General features: G+C 45.0%; 2 protein-coding genes and 1 long non-coding RNA gene across 3 annotated transcripts; 2 read left to right on the plus strand and 1 right to left on the minus strand.

The window, feature by feature from the left end:
- Nucleotides 1-81: 81 nt before the first annotated feature.
- Nucleotides 82-7,046, minus strand: noctb (nocturnin b). Its single transcript, XM_079998481.1, has 5 exons — nt 6,914-7,046; nt 2,867-3,021; nt 2,498-2,669; nt 2,054-2,385; nt 82-1,885 (listed from the first exon to the last, which is right to left on the minus strand). Exons 2-5 carry the CDS (start codon nt 3,011-3,013, stop codon nt 1,379-1,381), a joined length of 1,158 nt encoding a protein of 385 aa, XP_079854607.1. The 5' UTR covers nt 3,014-3,021; nt 6,914-7,046; the 3' UTR covers nt 82-1,378.
- Nucleotides 7,047-15,426: 8,380 nt separating this feature from the next.
- Nucleotides 15,427-16,896, plus strand: LOC307228876. Its single transcript, XR_013844099.1, has 3 exons — nt 15,427-15,491; nt 15,710-15,867; nt 16,583-16,896. It is a non-coding gene; the product is annotated as an uncharacterized lncRNA (long non-coding RNA).
- Nucleotides 16,897-17,443: 547 nt separating this feature from the next.
- On the plus strand, nt 17,444-21,122 carry LOC307229047 (uncharacterized protein; the record flags this gene model as incomplete). The annotated part of the gene is made up of 2 exons (XM_079998920.1): nt 17,444-18,805; nt 18,971-21,122. The coding sequence occupies 2 exons, from the start codon at nt 17,444-17,446 to the stop codon at nt 19,586-19,588; spliced, it is 1,980 nt and encodes a 659-aa protein (XP_079855046.1). The 3' UTR covers nt 19,589-21,122.
- Between the last annotated feature and the right edge of the window lie 1,085 nt (nt 21,123-22,207).

The raw sequence follows: 22,207 nt of genomic DNA on the forward strand, positions 1-22,207 counted from the left end.
GATATTCAGAGATGTGTGACTTCATGTATATTTTGTGTTTGTATAGCAGTACAATGAGATTGCAATCAAGTGTTACTTAAGCTGATAAGATTGGACCTAGTCGTGGATGAAGAGATTTGAGTTGGCATTCAATTCCAATGGAAAAAAAAAAAAAAAGCTTACAATTTATGGAAAGTAGATGACGTAGCTATGTATTGTATGCTCCATGTGTTTTCTAGAAATGCTGAAGGAGCAGATTTCCTGTTGTGCTCCCACAGTGCAAAATGCAGGCCATCCTGTTTTTAAATTTAATAAGATTTCTTAATTTTGTCTGAAAGTGTGTTGCCAGTCAACAACTACTCATGTTGCAGGACCATTTAAGATTAGCCTAACAAATAGAAATTCCACACAAGAATATCAACAAAATCTGCCCATGCCATTTAAAACACCAACGTGCTTGTTTATTGCTTCAGCTTAAAAAAAAAAAAAAAAAAAAAAAAAAAGACTACACCGTCACAGCAGTCTCATGTGGTTGACAAAATGTGACACCTCCATCACTCTTTTACCAAATCCACTTTTTTATTTATTATCTTGCCTTCACACAATACCATATTGTGAGTTTGTCTCATGGCTGCCAGTGTGTGATGGTGATCATGAGGTTATGTCGACACAGCCTGACGTATTATTTATTTATTTTCGTTTCTTTTTAGGTCACCAGCTGCGAGATCATTCTGTCTGTAAACAAACCAAAGTTTGCCTCTGGATGGTGCCTCTAGTGTTGAACCTATGTAAACTTATGTTTTCCAAAACTATCCCACAAGTTTATTGCTCGATGAAGGTTTATTTTTTTTTATTATTATTTAACAGGTGACTGACTGTCACTCTTAACTTTTGAGTTTCAGGTTACCAGAGGCCAAAAGCATCACAAGGTTATGTCGGGTAAAAAGGAAAATAATGATATTTAAGGAACAGGCCATATTGACCTCATCTGTGTGAAAACCTCTAACCCATTGATTCTAAACGATGTACTTTGCATCACAGAGGCTATGCGTTGTTCACATCAGAAACCTGTGCAGCAAGAAAGATGTAGGAAACCTTGCAGCCAGAGAGTCGGGGTCGGTTTAATGACGGTTCGGTATCCAAACAGCGTACAACAAAAGAAACCGATAGGGGGTCTGGTTCTGCAGCTCGTTGTAATAGCTTACCTGACACTTTTCTTCCGCCTTTTTCTGCTTCTAGGGTGACCGACCGTTTGCTGCATTTAATGCACGGGGGGGGGGGGCAGGTTTTACACTCTGTCCGCATTCACGTTTCCACTTGCCAACCGAATGCAACCCAGAGGCAACTGCCTTGGTTGGCTTTTATTTTTATTTTGCGCTTCCCTAATCACTTGGGTCTCTCACTCTTCCTCCCTAAAGCTAAAGTCGCAGACCAGAGAGAGGTGATCAGATGGGTAGTTATAGGACGGGAGCCTGTTGGGGCCAATCTGTTCCTCTGTAGGCATGTCCAGAACTGCCTCCACGCTCAACAGGCCCTGAGTGTACCAAATATAGTCCAGCGTGCTGCAGCACTCGCCCGTCGGCCGAATCTTCCAGGTCGTGTACCCCGGCTCCGTCAAGCCGTCTCTACTGAGTTTCTTGTAGGCCGAGTCCAGCCCGAGAGGTGACGAGGCAAAGCGCTGGTAAACCTCCTCGGATGGGATGGCGTTGAAGTCGCCGCAAATGAGCAGCGGGAGTCGGTCGGAGTCGCGCTCCTGTCTCTGGAGGTGGTTTTGGAGGTGACGCAGGAGGTCGGAGCCCTGGGAGCTGCGGAGCCGCTCCCAGCCACTGCGGGCCTTCAGGTGCGTCACCGCTACACACACATGCCTCCCACTAGTGCGACACCGCAGCATCGTCACCACAGCGACCTGCGGCAAAAGACCAGGACGCCGACATTGAGAAGTGCTCAGGAATGGCATTTCGAAGCATTGCTTTTGTCAATGCCGTGAAGTAATGGTAAAAGTAATATTTTCAACATTGTAATTCAAGCAACGTGCGAGGAGTCATTTCAGCCTATGTAGATGTCCTTCACGCACCTGATTGGTAGGAATCAGCATGGCTGAGAGGCGTATGCTCACGCTATCCAGGAACTCGAATCGTGACTGATCGTAGAACAGCGCGCAGCCATCGGGGCCATTGTTGCCCGCAACGTCCAGGCACGGTGACCAGGGCTTGGGGCAGAAGTTGCTTTTGTAGCCCAGGCGTGTCAGTATTGGCTGGAAGGTATCGTAGTAGTGGTCTACCTCTTGTAGACACAGTATATGGGGTTTGTAGGTGAGGATCTCCTCTAGGATGAGGTACTTCCTTTCAGACCAGCTCAGGGCCTCAAGAGGACACTGGACAAAACTGTCAACCCCTTCGCCTAGAGCTAGAGGAATGTACACGAGTAACACAGGGTCATAAACAGGAGTGGGAGGTAGCCTGCCATAAACCGATACACATTGTGAACATACAACGTTAGAGAACTGTCTTGGATCTACCTTGAGCCAGTATGTTCCATTGCATCACCCGGATGGGGCTAATGGGGGCGCTGTCTCCATCACCGGGGTGGATGAAGTTCCTGTGGAAGCGAGGAGGTCGGTCCCGCAGAGCCATCTCACACTCCCTGAGCAGTTCCAGCGGGTCGTGGTTACACATAGAGAAGTGTTGCCCCTGCAAAGTCAGCAATACCACGACGGGGCCGGAGATGAGCTTCGGTTTTTGAACTCAACATTAGTTTCACACATTTGATGCATACAAACGTTTTTGTTTTTTTTAATGACCCCAACAACAAACCTGAGCTGAGCGTCCTTTTTTTTTTAATCCTATAAGCAGCTGTTAGGAAGTGAAGGAAGAGCGGTGTGGAGTACCTGACTGTAAGACGGGTCCAGGTTTCTATCTGTGTGGTGCTGTTGGTCTAGGTGTGACTGGGGCAGCGGGAGAGAATGGCCGCTGCTGCTGCAGCCGCTGAGGTTCTTGGTGAGGGCACTATACAGCCTGGTCGCCCCTCCGCCCATTGGACACACTGTGAAGAGGAGATGGAGAGTCATGAAGGGTATTATGTCTAAACCTGTGTGTGTGTGTGTGTGTGTGAGTGACTGTGTGTGTGTCTGTGTGTGTGTGTGTGGAGGACAGAAAATCACCATGTTACTCAGGGTGTAAACACCAACACTAGAGAATCATTGAAATTGTTCAAAATGCACAGTGTCACATCTTTATCCACAAATACCGTAAAAGGGTCTTTGGAGCAGGGTTCAAGGCGCCATAACAAGCCAGAGAAGAAAATGATTGAAGGAATGACACGTGACAAGCGCGTGCCATTGCCCCGTGTTCTTATCAACAGTGTTATTATCTCATCTAGTCCCTCTCTCCAATTCTCTTTTGTACATTTTCAACGTCATATTCGCATGTACCTTCTTCTCCTGGTTTTATCGAAGGAAAACTTGAATCCACCTTTTAGGCCCCACTTTTCTGTCCTCGCCTGCAAAACCTGACCTACTTAAATTTGGCTGTGTCGTGTCCTCGTTGCCCAAAACACTCAATGTAAACACGGACCGGTGGCCTTCCATTTTTTTGCCTCGTATTTCCTTGATCGGCCTGATCCAACTCTGGCCTGGGTTAGTGCTGCCCTGCAAGAAACCTTGAAGCCAATGAGCCGCTCTGATGTCTGATGTCAGCCACTCTGATATTCATTTGTTTTTTTTAAATCAAACTGAGTCAGCAATCCTGTAATCATTCGCTTCTTCAATGAGCCAACGCTTTATAGGGAGAGTTGTGATGTCATAAAGACATGATGATTCCGTGACGACGTTATCGCTCTCTTTACGACCCCTATTAACGCAAACCTGACACTCATCAGGAACTTTTTCCACATCCAGAGTGGCCTCCATGATCAACCAAGCAGCGCTGGGAACAAAAACACTGAGATTACGAAAACCCCTGAAAACATTTTTTCTGCCAGTTGCTGATGAAACTTGAACTCACAAAGAACCATCTGCCATTTTTAGGACAATGGCTTTGAGAAGATGGACCTGCAGCTATGATTAAGCCCTGTTCATCACCCAAACTTGACTATAATAAACAGATATTTAGCAAACAAAAGAAACCCTGCATTTCATAACATGCCTTTCCTGCAAAAGTCCTCGGAGCAAAACAAAAGCAGTATAACTGGCTAAAAAAAGAAGTTTGTACAGATTCTGAACAGCCAATGGAAACGCTGTTATGCAAACAGAATAATGCAGTTGAAATATTCTTCTCACCAAAAGATGCTTCGATTGCTCCTGTAAGTTGCAGTTATTATTGAATTTTCAAAATCAGTTTGTAAAAGCTGTGCATCCCAAGCGAGAAAAGAAACTCAACAAAGAGTAACACAGAGATGTGTCTGTGTATGAACGGGTTAGTAAATAGAAATACACCCGTAACGCTGAGTCTGCCTGTTACTTGAGCAAATAACTCCAATACCAAATAACTCCAATACCAAGTAACTCCAGTACCAAATAACTCCAATACCAATGCTTCTCAGGCAATGTCAAGACACGTCTCAGGATTCATGCCTCTACCATTCTACTTCTCTATTACACATTTCACGAACTTTGGAGGTTCTGAGTGTACTGGGGAAATGGCTCCAAAACCCCAAACGAGCATAAGCACATTTCTTGATTCTGACAACACGCAAGACAGGTTTCTGTAGATACTCTACTGGTGGTTTTAAAGGACCAACCTCCACGCTTACCCATAGTCTCCATCGTGGTGCGATATTAATGTTCAGCGCTTCAGACCGAAACTATTGCTCCACTGTCGGATTTGTGAACGTCCAATAGAAATTGAGCTGATAAATTGCCGTCGGATTTCCTCGGATTGAGCCCAACGTTCTGCTAAAAGGGTAAAAACTTGACAGACGTGTTCCTACCCAGTGTTCTCACTGCTCTGAGATGGCTCAACTGTTTACTCTCCGCAATATGCCCCAGTGAGGAAAGAAGAGAGAGGGAGAGAGAGAGAGATTAGGCCACATCGACGTCATTAAGCCGTATGGGTTATTGCAGAGTCACCGAGTGTGGTAGCATACATTGTGCAATGCAAACTTCTGCTCTGTTCTCTCGTTCTCACACACACACACACACACACACACACAGTGGGTTGTCGCAGCTAAGATTGCTCATATTATAAACTGACTTATCTTAACGTTTCCCGCACCCGTGACCACAAACATTGAGCAAAAGAACAAATAGATGACAATGCGTGACACGTGACCTTACCTAATCACTCTCTCACGCACCCACAAGTGTAAACACGCACACACACGCACACAGAACAAAAAAAAAAACACAAGGTGGAATTTTCCTATCCGTCTTTAAAGTTTGTTTAAACGCTATTGAAATATGAGTTTATTCATTTACAAAAAAAACAAAACCAAGGCCTTTCTTTGTCCTCCGTTCTCTCAACATGTCTTCACCTCTGTGTGTTTGTGCTTTGATAAATAAACAGAATATATTCCTAGTATTCCTAAATTAAAACCCAGGAAGCTACAAAGGCGTGTAGCGGCGGAAACTTGATTCACGGCTTTGTCTGCTGTGTGTACAATGACTACCAAGCCACACGACGGGCCCCATCATGCTCTTCCTTTGCGTTTTGTGATTCATGGCACAGAAACCCGGTGACCTCCTTTTTTCTGAGACCGTCCCTGCCCTCAGCCGGTCGCACGGACATGGCCACTGAAAAATCCAATGTTGCCTCAGTAAAGGCAACTTCACAGTCTTCCGTTGCTATGGCTGCCTGTTTGTTTCATTGAAGATACGCTAAGATAAACGTTATTAAATATTCATCAAATTCAAGAGCCCACCTGTCATTTGAACTTAAATTTCAAAGTATTTCCCCGAACAAAAACAAATGAACAAACAAACCAATACTTTGGGACTTCAGTGCGTTTACATTAACTACTGTGGGATAAATGAAGAGAGTGAGAAGGAAGTGTGTGTGTGTGTGAATTTCATATTGAACATTCTAATAGTTATGTCCGGGCGGTACGTGGAGTCAGGTTGCAGCTCTGCTCTTTGACCTTCAGGTGACGTTGGTCCAGCTTCACAACACAAGCACCAGCGCCGCCTGCACCAGACACCGTCACCGGGGTTGTGTCTTCTCAAATAAATGATCGGTTGGTATGAAAATGGGACTGCCGTTATTAGTTCTGCAACAGGAAGTCTTTAAGGTGTTATTTTAAGTTTGGTTGGCATCTATGTAATATATTCATTTATTATATTTATATATTGCTGCAGCCAACCATCATCACATGACATGTCTTCACACAACCATATCTTATTTTAATGACATAGTCACTCAGGGAAGTCGTCTTTTCTTGTCTAATATTAATTTGGTCATATATGACTCATCTTCACTGTATTTAAACACCCCTGGTCTGCCCACGTGGTGGGAAACATGTTTCCACCTTGACTCATAAGGTGATGACTGAGGAAAATATTATATAATTGGCTGAAATGTTAAAAAGCTCTGAGCACACAATTAAATAGGAATTTCCCCGTTGTGGGACTGATGAGGGTTTATAAATAAATAAATAAATAGAATTGTAGGCTGTGTTCTGGTGTCCATCACCGTAACAGATAAAAACAATTCAGACATATCAGAGTTCCTAAACCCATTTGGGATTTTGCGCCAATCGGGGGTAGGCAAATAAATGGGAGATCCCGGGAACATGTGAAATATGGAGGTCGCCGAGCTACATGGAAGTAAACAACGCTCTCCGGCGCAAGTACAGTAAGTAGGTGGGTGGCCCCTATCTCAGAAGCTGAGCAGCAGCTGCGGGGCCACAAGGTACAAACAGCATCAGAGGCAAAGGTTCAAAACAAACAATCCAGCCACAGGCGTAGAGGTTTTCAGACATGCCGGAAAAGTGATCTCCTTACCAGAATAAAACGTCTTCCCTCGAGCTTCTTGCAACCAGCTGGTGACTTTCCACACCCCCTTCTTCTGAGTATGACAATCTATGTAATTGTATGTGACACAGAACTACCTCTGCGTGTGTGAGTGTGTGTGTTATGCAGAGTAGTGGGTGTCAGCTGAGCTTTCCAACAGCTGCAGAGCAAGGTCACAGCTACTATACACAGCAGTGGAAAAGGCCTTTCCCGTCCTTCTGCCATCTGCTGGCTGGAGCCAGGGCAGGAAAGGGATTTGTTTGCTCCGTTACCAATAAGACAAATCTTTTAGGCCCCAACAAGAGAAACAGAAGGAATCGACTCATTTCCACGCAATAAATGGAAGTCAATAATAGAAAAAATGCTATTAATAAGTCTAAGGTATTTATCAAAACGACAATTACTCATTAGTATGGTCTAATTAATTAGACCAGAACGTAGATCTGCAGAAGCAATTTTATCTTTATCTGTCTCTGGATAAATCCCGAGGTGAAGACCGACAGCGGAAAAAAAAGTAATAAAACAAACACACTCAAAGTGGAGTAAATTAAACGATAAATGGAATAAAATCAATGAATCAATAAACCCAGAAGAGCACTGAAGGAGTCGGACAGCGGGGCACTGCTGTCTCCAAACTCCCGGCTGACCCGGAGGTCCTCCCTCCGGGCTTCCTGCAGACGCTCCAACAGGCCGCTCACTTCCTCCCTGACACTGTCGATCCTCGGCAGGTGTCCCTCTTTGTCCTTCCTCGCGTCGGCCACGTCTTCTCTCATCCGCGTGATGGTTAGATGCATGCGGCTGTTCTCCATGTTGACCTGCTCCAACCTCCACCCGCTGTCGTAGATGCCTACCTCCACGGACCTCAGCTCCGACGACCGACTCAGCAGCCGCTCCAAGTGACGTGCTCGCATCGCCTCAAGTTCCGAAGGCCGCCCGCTCCCTGGGCCGCAGCAAAGCCCTGGCCTCCTCCCTCAGCTCCCGGGTGGAGCGCTCCAGCTCATCTCGCTCGCTCTCCAGCTCGGCACTGAGCTTCTCCAGTCTCCGAAACGCCGACCGCGCCTCGTCAAACTGGGCCTCGGCCTCCTTCAGGATCTCCTCCTGCTCCACCGTTTCCCTCTCCTTCTCCTTGCCCCTCCTCGCGGGGCGCTCAACCTCTTTGGCGTGCCGGGCCCTTCCCCGCTGGTATGCCTGCTCCGTTTGAAGGTGGTGTACCTCCGCCTGAGCGAGTTGACCAGCGAGGGAGTCGATCTCGTTGCACATAGGTTGCCGCTGGAGGGCAACCTCCTCTTGGCAAAGTTCCTGGTATCGCCTCCTGGTGACGTTGATGTCGGATGTGACCCCGGCAACATGCGCCTCCTGTTCCTTCCTCCCCTCCAGTAGAAAGAGAGTGAGCTTGCCTTTCTCCTCCTCCATCTGAGCCAAGTTCATCTGCTCCGTACGGAGTCGGCTGTGCATCTGTTCTTGATTCTTCTGGAAAACACCCTCGTTCACACGGTCGGTTTCTATGAGTCGTCCAATCTCCTCCTCCATTTCTCTCAACTCGAGGCGGTGTTGAGCTATGGAGGCAGTGCGCTCGTCCAGTAGGCGTGCAGATCGCTCCAATCGTCGGGACACGTTTCGATGGACCGCCCGGGCCTCCTCCTCTTCCCGGCGCCGGGACCTGAGGCTCTCCGAGAGGCGGGCCAGGGACACCCGACGGGCCCTTCTCACCGCCTTACCCTCCTCCGTCTCGCCGTCGGCCAGGATCGTATCGTCCTGGAGTCTCTGGGCGGTTGTGTCATGGGGATGGTAGCTCAGGAGGTAGAGCTGGTCATCTAGTAATCTAAAGGTTTCTCAAGTGTCCTTGAGCAAGACACTTAACCCCTAATTGCTCCTGATGGCTGCGAAAAATTGAATAATTGTAAGTCGCTTCGGATAAAAGCGTCTGATTAATGTAATGTAACATGTCATAGCGCTCACACAGCTCCACCTCTGAGTTTTCCATCTGTTGCATCAATTCCCGACGGATGTCAATTCCCTCCTGCAGCTGCTTCTCACACGCTGAATGGTTTTCAGCCGGTCGACACTGGCCTGCAGCCTCGCCTCGCGCTGTGCTACTTCAGTGAGCTAGTCGTCTTTGTCCAGTTCCGGGTTCGTAGCCAAGTCCAACTCATTCCTTTTCCGCACGTTCCCTCTGCACCTGAATCGTCTCCACAATGTTGTCTATCTCACCAAGAAGGCTCCTCTTTGTCACCTCGAAGACATCTCTCTCCAGTGTGACGTTTCGCTCCAGTGCAACTTTGTCCTGCTCCAGGATGGTGACGCTGGCCTTGGGCTCCCCCACCTGCTTCAAGGTCTGATTCAGCTGCACCTTGCCTGCCTGCCTGCCTGCCTTTCAGGTGAGCTGGTGGTGAAGGGCCCCGACGTCGCTCTCCCGTTCTGCCCTCATCCGCTCCCTCTCCGGGGGTAGTTGAGCGTTCTGTCCGGTCAGCGCCTCCTGCCGCCGCACTGTGACGTCACACAGCCGGGACGTCTCGCTGCAGAGCTTCCGCTGCCTCTGCGTGGGATCGTCTGACCCGCGGCCACGTCGGCCGTCATCTCTCGGCTCACCCTGTCCCAGTGGTGTTGTGTCTCAACCTGCCGTTCCCTATGGTTTCCACTTCCAACTTGTCGTGCGCGGCGCGCCTGGACGCCACCAGGTCGGTGAGAGCGGCTGCTATCTCCCCCCAGGTGCCGGCGGCCTCAACGCTCCAGTGCGAACACCGCGGCGGGGAAGTCGGGGACCAGGCACGAAGCCATGACCCGTTTGTTTTGTTTTTGTTCTGTTTTGTTGTCATCACGCGGATGTGGAGAAACCGTCCTGTTACGAGCGCGTGTCCACCGTTGATTACTTTGGGTTGCCAAGGAAACGAAGCTACGGCTACGGCAATTCAAATGTGTCAAAACACTGACGGGGAAACGACTGGATCCAATGAGAAAACCAGCGAGAAATGAATAGTTAACATGAAGTACACACTGATATAAGGACTATGTACATATGAACCAAATCGGTAAATGTCGATGCTAATAATAATAATTTGATTAATGATAATTAATAGTATAATGATGAATTAAAGTTATTACTAATAACATTTATACGGTACAATAATAGGAGTAATGATAATAATAACTATTATTATTATTATTATTATTATACAATATAAAACCCACACCAAAAAACGACTTGACTTGTATTCATTTTGAGTGACAACCTCAGTTAAACTTACTCGGGGGGAAAATTCAGCAAAAGAAACAAACAGTGCAGTGTAGAAGGAGTGGAAATGTAACATATGTTGGCCAATTGAGTATATTAGTCAATGCTGCTTTTATAAGAATACAATAATTGTAAATATAATATGATTCGATATATTAATTAATAATACGCAATTATTATAATCAATATAATATATCATACAATTAATTATTAGTAGAAATAGTATTGATGATGATGATGATGATGATGATGATTTTCATAATAATAATAATAATAATAATAAATCCTACATCCTTTGATTGCGTTAAATGGTTTATTATTTCCTTGCCACTCCAGCTCAGTAGATGGCGGTGACGGAGCAAATGGCTTTTCCAGCCTCAAATGAAACCAGCGGAAGAAGTGAGACGGCTCCGTCGACACAATGCTAGTTCAGTCAACAAACCCCAAGTGAACAGTGTTAGAAAGCAGCCCGAAAAAAACCCACAAACAATAACAACATCACCGACATGGATCTGGTGACGAAGCGTAACTGTAAGTCCAGCGTGTGGCTGTATTTCGGTTTCAGATCCGACGAGAATGGCAACCCCCGGGACCTGGACCAGCCCATTTGTCGGCAGTGCAGGAAGATTGTTCCCAGTAAAGGAGGAAGCACCACGAACCTCCGAGCTCACCTGAAGAAGCGGCACCGCAGGAACCTGGCGGAAGACCCCGCGGGAGCTCCCCCGGAGTACATACACGGTGTGTATCCAGTCGATCCCGCTCCGAATCAACCGTGATAGTTTATGCGGGCAGGCTGTCATACCAGGCGCTCGCGCTCCGCGCCTCACGATTCCGCATCGAAATAGAAAAATCGATGGAAATGATCTTTCGATTTCCAACTTCGAAACCACGAGCAGGTTCGCGACCGTCCCCGTATTTCTGTTGGTATTATTGTCCGACGCGGTCGCCATGTTGGGGCGGTCAAGATCCGCCGCCAAACAAATACGGGGCGCGCTGGGGCGGGTGCGAGGGATGCGGCGCCCTCCGCGGAGTCGACCGCGTCTCGCTCGGCTCCGGACCGACTTTCGTGAAGTTCTGCTTCGGAGCTGGACGAGCTGCGGTCGGGCGGTCGCCGCATACCTCAACGCGCACGGCACCCGCCTACCAGCGGATGTCGACCGCTCCAATATGGCGGACGCACAGCCGCATACGGTGAGAGTTGGCCGACCGTTAAATCGGATCGTGGATTTGGAGAATCGTGACACCCCTACTCCATATACTGCTCAAGTTACATTAAATTGGACACCCGCAAACACATATAGTCCAACCCCTGCCTTATGTTTCCGTGGGCCCATATGCCCAGTACTCAGACCTTTTACTGAAGTAAAAGTACAAATACTACCCTCTAGTAAAAGGTAAGTAAAAGTCTCTAAGTACTTGCTCTTAAATATACCCAACGTATTAAAAGTAAAAGTACTTGTCATATCTAGTGCCCTGATACAACAAAGCTGTAATACAGCATAAAGTGCTACTCTACCGTCCCCCCAGATCTTGATTATAATTTACAAATAAATTGTACATTATTTGTAATTTTCAAGGATATAAAATAACAAATTTAAACCTTGAGTTAAAAAAAAGCCTCCATGCGACTTTGTTAGAAGGAGAAATGTAGCTGAGGAAAAAGTAGATATTTTCTTGAAATCTTAACCGAGTGCATTGAAGAAAATCCACTGAAGTACAGTAACAAAGTACTTGTAGTTTGTTGCTTTCCACCACTGGATTGTGAGAAGAATGTTAAAATACATGATACAATATACTGTATAAGGCACCAGAACATTAATAATATATACTGGCTGGTCTACCAGTGGGCACTGTTAAACCACTGCAGATTATTCAGCAGCGCACCAGGTTTTCAATCAGCCAAAGTGTGCACATGTCACGCCTCTCTTCATCTCTCTCCACTAGCTCCCTGTCGCTACACGCATCAAGTTCAGATCCTTGAAGCGGGCAGCCACAGGGCAGTCACTGGATCTGCACCCACACACATTGCATCACGTATCAGGCCACACGCCCCAACCCACTCTGAGGTCTGCAAATGAGCAGCGACTGTTGGTGCCTCTGCTGCGTGGAATGAGTTCTCAATCCAGACTCTTCTCATTCGTTGGTGCCCCATTTGTGGAACACACTACCCAGCTCGCTATGCTCTGCAAATACACTCACAACCTTCAAGAAACATCTGAAGATCCTGTTCTTTCAGGAACATCTGAATACCTGATCCTATCTTAGCTATGACTAACTATTCTTGTTTTGGTTGAGGCTGACTAGCTTTACGTTGTTGTATTGACAATAAACTAACAACACATGAGTTGTTGATGTTGTCCAGCCGTTAAGTTATTATTTTAAATAATGCTCTATATTGGAAAAAAAATGCTCTAACATAAAAAGTTAACAACGCTATTTCATTCTGATTTCTAACAGCATCTTACACTTGTATCTGGTTGAATTTAGAAACAGGAGATCATGCACTTAAGTCCGATGTTGCACCAATGGTTGATGTATGCTTTGATTGTTTCTAGCCTCTCATGTGAGTCTCTTTGGAAAAATGCATCTGATTAATGAAAAAATGTAAATATAAGTATATAAAATATTAAATTGTAGTAACAATAGTAATACTCAAATACAAACATGGAACCTTCCCATGTCCCCTCTCTGTGACTGTTGGCAGACTTGCACTTTACCTGCAAATGCCAATATTTATATTGATCGCACACATCTTCTGTCATCAAACACATCTTGTATATCAACATTCTTGTTGTATATCTTTATAGATATATGTATAATTTTTTATACTTTTTAAAAATAATTTCATTCCGGTTTGAATGGTTGTATTTTGGAAATCATGGTGCATCTTGCTCTTGGCAGATAAACATTCTGATAAAAAGGCTAATAATACCATTGATTCGACTAACACATGGCAGAGACGACGACGGCACCTACCTACCTACTGATGAATACGTCTCTTTGAAATATTTGTTTTGAATTTTAAACATGACACTCTGATGAAATTATTATTGACGGGGTCCTTAGGCATTATGCTGTATGTTTAAAGAACTTTGCAATAGTAAACATGCTTGATTTATTATCAATTAATTTCCCGTTTGAATAGATAATAATAATAATAAAATACAAATGATATCCTTTGGAAAAAAAACGAAACATTTTCTTATTTGATAATGATGGCAATGTTTATTTTTTAATGTTTTTGTTATTATTAGAGTTATGAGTATTATTATTTAAGTAAAATAAAATAATAAACATTTTTCATAATTTTCCAATAATTTGAAATTAGTATTGTTTTTCAACTTTTAATGATTTGATAAAGAAATGTATCGGATTTGGCAACAGATCCACTTCAGGAGGCGACCTGTTCGTTTATGGACGTCATTTGACGTGGGCGTGCGCTGGAGCGGTTCGGGTCATGACGTCATCACCGGGCGACTAATACATTCGCGGAATAAACACAACAACACGTGAAAACCCCGCTGTCGGGGAAGACGCAGAATGAACGAACCGCCCGAAGGGGAAAATGTCCTCGGAGAAGAAGATTTGCTGCCGAAAAGGGGAAGCACATCCGTCGTTTGGCGGTACTTCGGCTACCGAAGTAAGGACTACTTCCAAACGCAAGTGCTCTGCAAGACGTGCCGAGCCGCGGTGGCTACGAGCCGCGGGAACACAACCAACCTGCACAACCACCTGAAATACAACCACCGGGAGCTCTACGAGGAGTGCTCGACAATCAAGAGCGTCGCCGGGATGGAGAGACCGACCCCTTCCTTCTGGAAAACGGAGAACTCTTGTGAAAGCCCCGCGGGTCCAGGACTGTCTGAGGGCGGTGCGAGTCTGCCCCGTGTTGTGGTGTTCGTTCCCGCACCGTCGCTCTCTTTCTACCCTGGCTTCCCGAAGACGGAGTGTGAGTGGAAAGACGAGCTTCCCTGCTAGGACACAACCAGTGAGGCGTTTTGAAACGGCACACGTCAAATTTTGCCTTCGTATCTACATCATAAATCGCATGTCTTTCGTATGCGTTGTGCGTAACCCATCTCTTCATACTAGACCTGGACCCCACCTGTCTACCTGATAAGGATCTCTATCGCATAAGGATTTCTTCCCCCCTTGCTCTTCTCCACCTTTAATCAGAATCTTTATATTTTCCTTTCTAATCACTTAACTAAAAAAAATACATAACCCTACAAATGCTGCTTATTCCCATAGAAGGGTCATTTGGCTTGTGGTACAGTATACGGTTTAACTCCTTCCGACAAAATGTTGTGTATTGTAAGTCACCTTAGATAAGAGCGTTTGCTAAATGATGTAAGTTAATACTTTTTACACATTTTAACAATTTCCTTTTTTGGGCTCGTAGGGTTCGATCATAGCCTGGAAGACCTCAAGGAATCCACAGCTCTTCAGGCCACTCCAAACCAAAACTACATCTCAGATGCAGCAATGCCGCCTGGAGAACCATGGCTCCGGGAGGGACCGTCACGAGCGATGCTCTCCCTGCCCTTCTGCCTCCATCTGTGGTGGGAACCCGAGCCTAGCGAAGTGGCCCTTCCTGGATCCTCCAGCAAGGAGTTGATGGGAGATATGAAAGTGTTTGCAAAGCACCACCTTCAAGAGGGATTGATATTTGGACCCTTTGTTGGGGAAGTGGCCAGAGGACAGCTGCAAACCAGCCTCAGCTTCGCCTGGGTTGTGAGTAGATCAATCTAAACATAATTATTTGATTGACTGTTACAGATTTATTATTACATAGTCATCATCATCAACCTTAATTTTACCAAGCAAGTTAATTAAGAAAAAATGTTAAGGTGGGGTTAGATAAATAAATAAAAACAAGGGAGGAGCAAAAACATATGAGGTAACAAACCACATGAACAGGAAAATCACACAGCACAATAGACAGCACAGACTACGGTAGTACATAACGGACAACAGGGCAAACAAGAATAAACAATTTAGTACAGGTGACCTATACCAGCGCACATGCCAGTAGCAACACCACACAAAGCAGCACATGGCAAAGAGGAGGTAGCTATAGGGCTTGAGACAGTTTGCTGCTTGGAAGTTATGTGGTTGAGATTTTTTTTCGACTCACATTTGTTTGCATGTATACATATTAATTTATCTCCGGTGTAATGTTCATACTACCCACCCAAATTATTTGGATAATAAAAAAACAGTTTGTTTGTGTTGTACTAAACAAACTCATCACTTTTGCTTGACTCTTCAGATTCGGGATGATGCTGATTTCTACTACATAGATGCCTCAGATGAAAATAAATCTAATTGGATGAGGTGAGAAGTTCATTTAAATTACATTTCTCCCTTAGTTTAATCGTCCTCTATTTTTCCCAACTCATAATTTAGAATTTTATCTTCATAATAATGTTTTGTGACTGTCTCTTCTGACTCTTTGCTACTTATTGCCATATAGTGCCGTTGTCTTGCAGGACTAAGCCATTATTTTATTCGCCATCATATATTGATAGTTGTCAACCTGTTCAATGTTTCAGGTATGTGTCGTATGCACGCAGTGAGGAGGATCACAACTTGATTGTGTTCCAGTTGTACCGTCAGATCTATTACAGAACCTCTAAGCCCATCCCAGAAGGTGTAGAACTAAAAGTCTGGATTGGCAAGGATTATGCTGGAATGCTGGGCCTAGGAATGGGTGAGTTCATTATAGTCTTCTCTTGTCTCAGTCCTTGAGGCATGGACTCCCCGGTGAATGTCACGCGGCTCTTTATATAACTTGTTCCTTACGTACACTTGCTTAAGCAAGTAAAATTTGTAGGTCAGGCAAATTAAACATGCTTCTACTTGACCAGTTTGAATCTAGATTTTCTCTGGCTTGTGTGGTCTGGGGAGGAATGCTGTAGCGGGCAGCAGAACACTCAAACACAGATTTGGAATACAAGAGTGCCCGTGGACTCTTTATTGTCTTACACGCTAGTGGTTGTGGGTGAAGGCCCTGATCCACTACAGCTCCAGGGGGGATCAGGAGGTAGGGGTGCACATTTTGGTGGCTTTATCTTCCAGCATGGGTCTTCTGGCTGTCCACAAGAGTAGTGCTGAACCCCGACAGACGGCCGCTGTCCAGGGTGCTGGATAGATGTATAGGCCGCCTGTTGGGGTTCAGCAGTAGGTTGCTGAGTTCTGTCATCACACCTGCAACTTTGATTTCACTTAAATGCCACATAATTTTTCAGTACATAATAATTACTACAATGTACTTATTATAATGTGGCTAGGTCAAGAACTATGAGGGCTTTTAAATGTCTTGTTTGATGCTCTTTTCTGATTGAGTTCATTAGTTATTTTTTAACTGGTTGAAACAATCTTGAAACCTGCGCACCCTGTAAGCAATTTGTTTTGTTTTGTTCTAGATCCTGCTGAGCGCATGAGGTATGACGTTGGAAAAAAGGAGGCAATCCTGCGGCTTTTTCAGGACATCCAAGTGGTTACTCTCCAAGAGCCCAGCAGTTCTTCAGCTGGCGACTCCTGTGCAGTGCCTGCTTCCAGCTCTTCTTCCATGTGTTCATTGCCCTTTTTTGACTATCTTCAAAAGTATGATTTTATTCCGGGAACTGAAAAGATGTTGATCCACCCCTCTGCGGCCCAGAACGGTCTTTGGTACTTCTATGGGTTTGAACCTGATCCAACTGGGCAGCCTCTAGATTGGAGCCTTGCCGTGTGTAAGCTATGTGGGGAGCAGGTGGCCTCTGGAGATGGTCAGAGTCACCTGATGAGCAAACATGACATTAGACCAAATGACATCACAAGGGCCCTCAAGGATCGGAGCTCTTTCACATCTGGTAACTAAAATTTTCCTTCCTCATAGTGCTACAGAGTTAAAGTGTGTGTGTGTGTGTGTGTGTGTGTGTGTGTGTGTGTGTGTGTGTGTGTGTTGTAATTCTATTTGTTAAATGTGTTACTTTTTTCTTTCCTTTTAAACCTTCTGTTACCGCTATTACTCAACATGGTGGGCTGCTAAAATTAGCTCAAGCTGTTTTCTTTCAAGTTTCAGCCATCTGTGGCAACTTAAAAGCCACTTATTATTTATGTATTCTAAATTATTAACATTATTTTCTATTTTGTGCCATTTATTGATAGGTCAAAGGTTCAAGAATGTAGTCTTCAGCAGCTCTCATGACAGGGTCTCTCCGTTCCCCCCGCTACCACAAACCATACCTTGTGTGACCAGCACCATTGCCAACTTTTTAATCAGGGATCTCCATCAGCCGGCCATGGTAGAAGGGGAGGGTTTCAGACAACTGATCCACACCCTCCTGCCGTCCTACAAAGATCTGCCCTCAGCCTGCATGCTGGGGGGTCTGCTGAAGGACCTCCACATCAAGGGAAAGAGGACCCTGCTGCAGCTTTTGAAACAGAAAATTGGCACCAGAGAAGAGGAAACCATTTTTGACTATACCGCTCCCATTGAGATTCCTTCGAGGAGACGAGGTCGACCCCCCAGCTCTGAGAGGGAGGCTCCTCACTTTGTCACGCTAAGTGTGGACGCCTGGTTCCATGAGTGGCAGGGAGACTCCCATGGGTATGCCACCCTCTGGGCACATTTTATTGATGCTGACTTTAGGTTTCAGAACTTGGCCCTGACCACCCAAAAACTGACAGAAACTGGAACTGAAGATGTGGAGGCCCAGGTGAAGGCTCTGGCCTGGGAGTGGCGTATCTCTCTCCCTCATCTCGTCCTGCTGGGAGGGGAGGGAGGTGAGAAGATGAGGTTAGGGTTTAGGAGAAACAAGAGAAGTGGTGAGCCCGCGGGAAGCGGCCTTTACCCTAACTCGACAACATTTCCTGAAAGGGAGGACTCAATGTCGCCAAAGGAGGTAAAAGGTCTAGAAGCCGGTCATACTTCCAGTGAAGCTCTTCCTTTCGTTCCCTGCTTCTTTAGCGCTGTACAGGGGTGCATAGAGGAAGTGATGTCGCTTCCTGTTATCTCCCGGACCCTCAGTCTGTTTCAGCATGTTCTCTCAAGCCTGTTCATGGTATATACACAAAACAACCAATCACCTCAGCTGCACATCCAGAGCTTTTTGCTAAAAATGCCCACGCAAGATCAGGCTCGGCTCAAGTCTTGGGCTCACAGTCGGCCCGGCTGGAAAAGTCTGTACACTGTGATCAATACGCTGATCAAACACCAAAACCAAGTCTGCGACCTCATGAAGGAGATGGAAACGGAGACATTAATGAGACTAGGTGAGTCGAGGTCCGCAGCTGCCGAGTGTAACACAAACTCCCCCTGTAACACATCCTCAATGGGTGTCAAAATGGCTCCTGAGGAGTCTGAATGGAAGGTTCTACAGGAGCTCTGTTTGGTGCTAAAGCCTCTGGAAGTGGCTTGTCAAACGCTCGCTAAGGAGGCGTTCCCTCGCCTTTCTCTGATTAAGCCCATCCTCATTGGCCTTCTCACCCGGCACCTCGTCTCCCAGCCGGGAGATTCGTCATCCATCATCATGAAGGAAGTCAAAAAGAAGATGAGACAATACTTGGCAAGTTGCTACGACAACCCTGTTGTTAACAGGGTTCTATGTGTTGCCTGTTCCCTTGATCCTCAGTTTCTTAACCTGGGATTCATGGAAGCCAAGGTAAATCATGCAGCTGATTTTTATTTTTTTTAATTGTCGTTGTTTTTCTTTATTATTCTATACATGTTTGTGATTGTATATTTGATGGATGAAAGTACAAATGATTAAGAAGCTATGCATATAACTCATTCAGTTGTGTTTTTATTATTATTATTTTTTTTTAAGGAACAAACAGCCACATTCATTTGGTTGAAGAAAGAGGCAGTCAGGATTGTGAAAGAGGACAAGAGTCAAAACCGGACTGGAAAGCAAAGTCGGAAGAGGAGAAGCCCCTTGCCCGTGTCGTCAGATTCAGATCACAGCCACCCCCGGAAGAGCAAGCGACTAAAAGACAACCCGCCGATCAATTTTGAGGAGCGGGAGGATGAGGACAGCGCCGCAGAGGAGGGGGATGAGAGGGGGGTGGTGGCTCCGGGCTCTCAGGGCGGTCTCTCTGGTATGGAGTTCTTACTGGGAGACCTGTTTGGCTCCCCCAAGAGCAAGCAGAGCTCTGTGGAAGAGGCGGTGGACGTGGAGCTGTCTCTCTTCAGAGCGGACAGGGGGGCTTCGCTGGGAGTAGAGCCCTTGATGTGGTGGCGAACCAAGGCGGCACAGTTCCCTCTGCTGGCCACAGTCGCGCGGTCCTACCTGGCGGCCCCCGCGGTGGTGGGCAGCGCAGCGCAGGATTTTTTGCTGGAAGCGGGAGAGGGCTTGTGCAGGAAGAGGATGAACATTCCACCGGAGAATATGGCTGAGATCTTGTTCCTGCATCACAACCGCATGTCCGCCACTGATTTACAATAGAGCAGCCGGGGAAGATGTCAAGATGTTGGGAAAATCGTTAGGTTGTCGCGGGAAAGTCTCTGTCCAACGGTACTAGTATGTACTAGTCTGAAATAGTTCCAACATCTCTACAGGTATTCTTTTTTTGTTGAGGTTTGTAGTTTTAGAGTATCCACTTCCTTTTCTAGTCACAACTTTGTACCTTTTTTAACCTGTCGTTGTTGTGTGACCTGTTCAAATATTCTATACAATTTTGGTACAAATGCATTAGCAATGACATCACCCAAACACCGTAAGCAGGTGGTCTGAGGTGCTTATGATCACATTAACAACTGTGTGGAAACAATACGGACAGAATACCCTGTAGGCACATCTACACAAGCACATGTGTAAAACGGACAGGAGTTACTTTGTTTATATAATTTAAAAATACTGAGCTCTGTGTACATTTCTGGAGTTCTATATCAGTTGTACATTTACTCTTGTAGATAATATTAAGACAACTACTTAATTCTTTTTGACAATAATGAAAAGTGAATTTACAATTGACAAAATTACCAAAGGCACCTAGCTAACTTTAGGTTTGTATACAATATAACATTTGAGGTTTCAAGAAAGCTAACGATGTACGTTCAACTTACTGCATAGAATAGGGAATTAAATTCCCTAAATATAAAGCAATACCATGTCTGATCAAATCTGTTCTGCTGCAATGTATGTTTGCGGCCAAAACTTATTTGTCACATAAATCAATAAACAAGTAAATGACGCAATGTACTCAATTTCAGTTCCATTTTGTCAAATGGATCTTAAATATGATTCCAACTTTACAACTGTACTAGTGAGGCTGGCTCGTAGTCTGCCAAGTAAAACTTGCCTTTTAACATATTCCTCTGAATTATTCATATTTTTTTATGAAATAAATAAATTGACAGTATTGAAATAACAGTTAACTATAATGCATTGTATGCAAAGGATACATTTTAAAGGAGGAATAGACAACTTTTTTGAAGTTAATGTCGATTGGACAGTGTAATGGCTTTAGAATAAAGACACCATCTGCTATTACAATGGTTCCCTATGAACCTCCATATGACTGCATTTGAACTGCCACTGGGTACGAACTCTCAGTAAAGCGATCCAGTTGTCTTTGTAACAGCGGTGCAAAAGTCCTTTAATGCCCCTTTAATATTTATTATAAAACAAATACTGCAAATTAGTAGAAGCTTTGTTCAGTGTAAGCACTCAAAAGACCAACAAATGAGCAACCAGTAGTGGAAATGGCGGAGGGTCGAGCAATCTACTCCAGGTAGATCGAAAACCCTTGAGTATAAAAACGGCTCATTGAAATGAGTTGAGAAATGTAATGTCAGAAATGTAATTGGTGCTTCAGAAATGTAATTGGTGCTCTTTATCCAGGAAAAACCGCAGCTCCCCCGTTTACTTGTATTTATTTATAGGCCAGTTTTGCTTGTTCCGATACGGAGGCGATGTTGACGTATCGCAGTGACGAGCAGGTGCAGTCAATGCGGCGTCTATGTATATATGTCTATGATTGCTCAACCAAAAGAAATAAAATCTAACTAAGACTGTGACATTTTCAATTGACCTCTTCAGTGAACCTGCTTCTTTCTCCTCTCTTGTTTCCAAAGTGGTGGTGGTCGTTTCCACGGAGTGCTCTATTGCCCCTTTTATATTTAATATAAAACAAATACTTTTAAAAGAGTTTAAGCTCTGTTCAGTCCAAGTGCTCAAAAGATACAAATGAGTACACCAACAGGGGAAAAAAAAAAAAAAAAATCAAATTCTCTCCTATCTCACCAATACTGAAATACATTCTCCTCCTAAAGTCCCTGTAAAGTCAATTCCGAGATTTGTTTCGAAACACATTATGAATGTTGGAAAGTAAGTTGTAAATTGAACGATGTCGTACTGACTCACAACTTTTGAGCTCCCTTTTGTTTTGGGCGAGGCTATATCATGACTCGACGCAATGCATTCCTACCTGGCATGGCACATTGGTCAGTGGTTCTCTCGCTCAATTGTGCCTATTTAGCAGGAGAATTAACATGAATAATATCTATGAATGAAAGTGCATCTTTTTAATGAAATAATTTATTGACTGTATGCCCAAATCCTACCAAACTGACTCCAGATCAGCATGTACACGCATGGACGTGGGCAACGCCCACACACACACACACACACGTCCGATCGCATGATAATGATTTTGTGTAGTGGATGTCATTAAGCTTCAATCTAAGGGGATTGTTGTTGTATCTGGTGAAGCAAATAGCCTGGGTATTTGTATTTAGACACTTAATCTACATTGCCGGAGTGAAGGCATTCTTTAGCTTCGTTGTTTTGTTAGAATTAAAAGTATTGGGTATTGGGCTGGTTTTTGGGCTGGTTTTGTCGCATAGACGTGGCAACCCCGGCCAGAACGTACACGACGGCTCCGTCTCCTTATTTACATTTCCGTTCCGTTCCGAGCCCGACGGCTCCCTCAGCTCTCACATCTTCTCCTGTTCTATTTTGAACTCAAGAACAAAATCAAAACAATGAAAAACAGCCCGTTATTGGTTTTCTGATTTTGCATTTATGTGTGTGCGTGTGTTATGTGGTATTTGACACTTGAGG

This window comes from Zeus faber (assembly GCF_960531495.2).
Source record: "Zeus faber genome assembly, chromosome: 4".
NCBI classification, from domain to species: domain Eukaryota; kingdom Metazoa; phylum Chordata; class Actinopteri; order Zeiformes; family Zeidae; genus Zeus; species Zeus faber.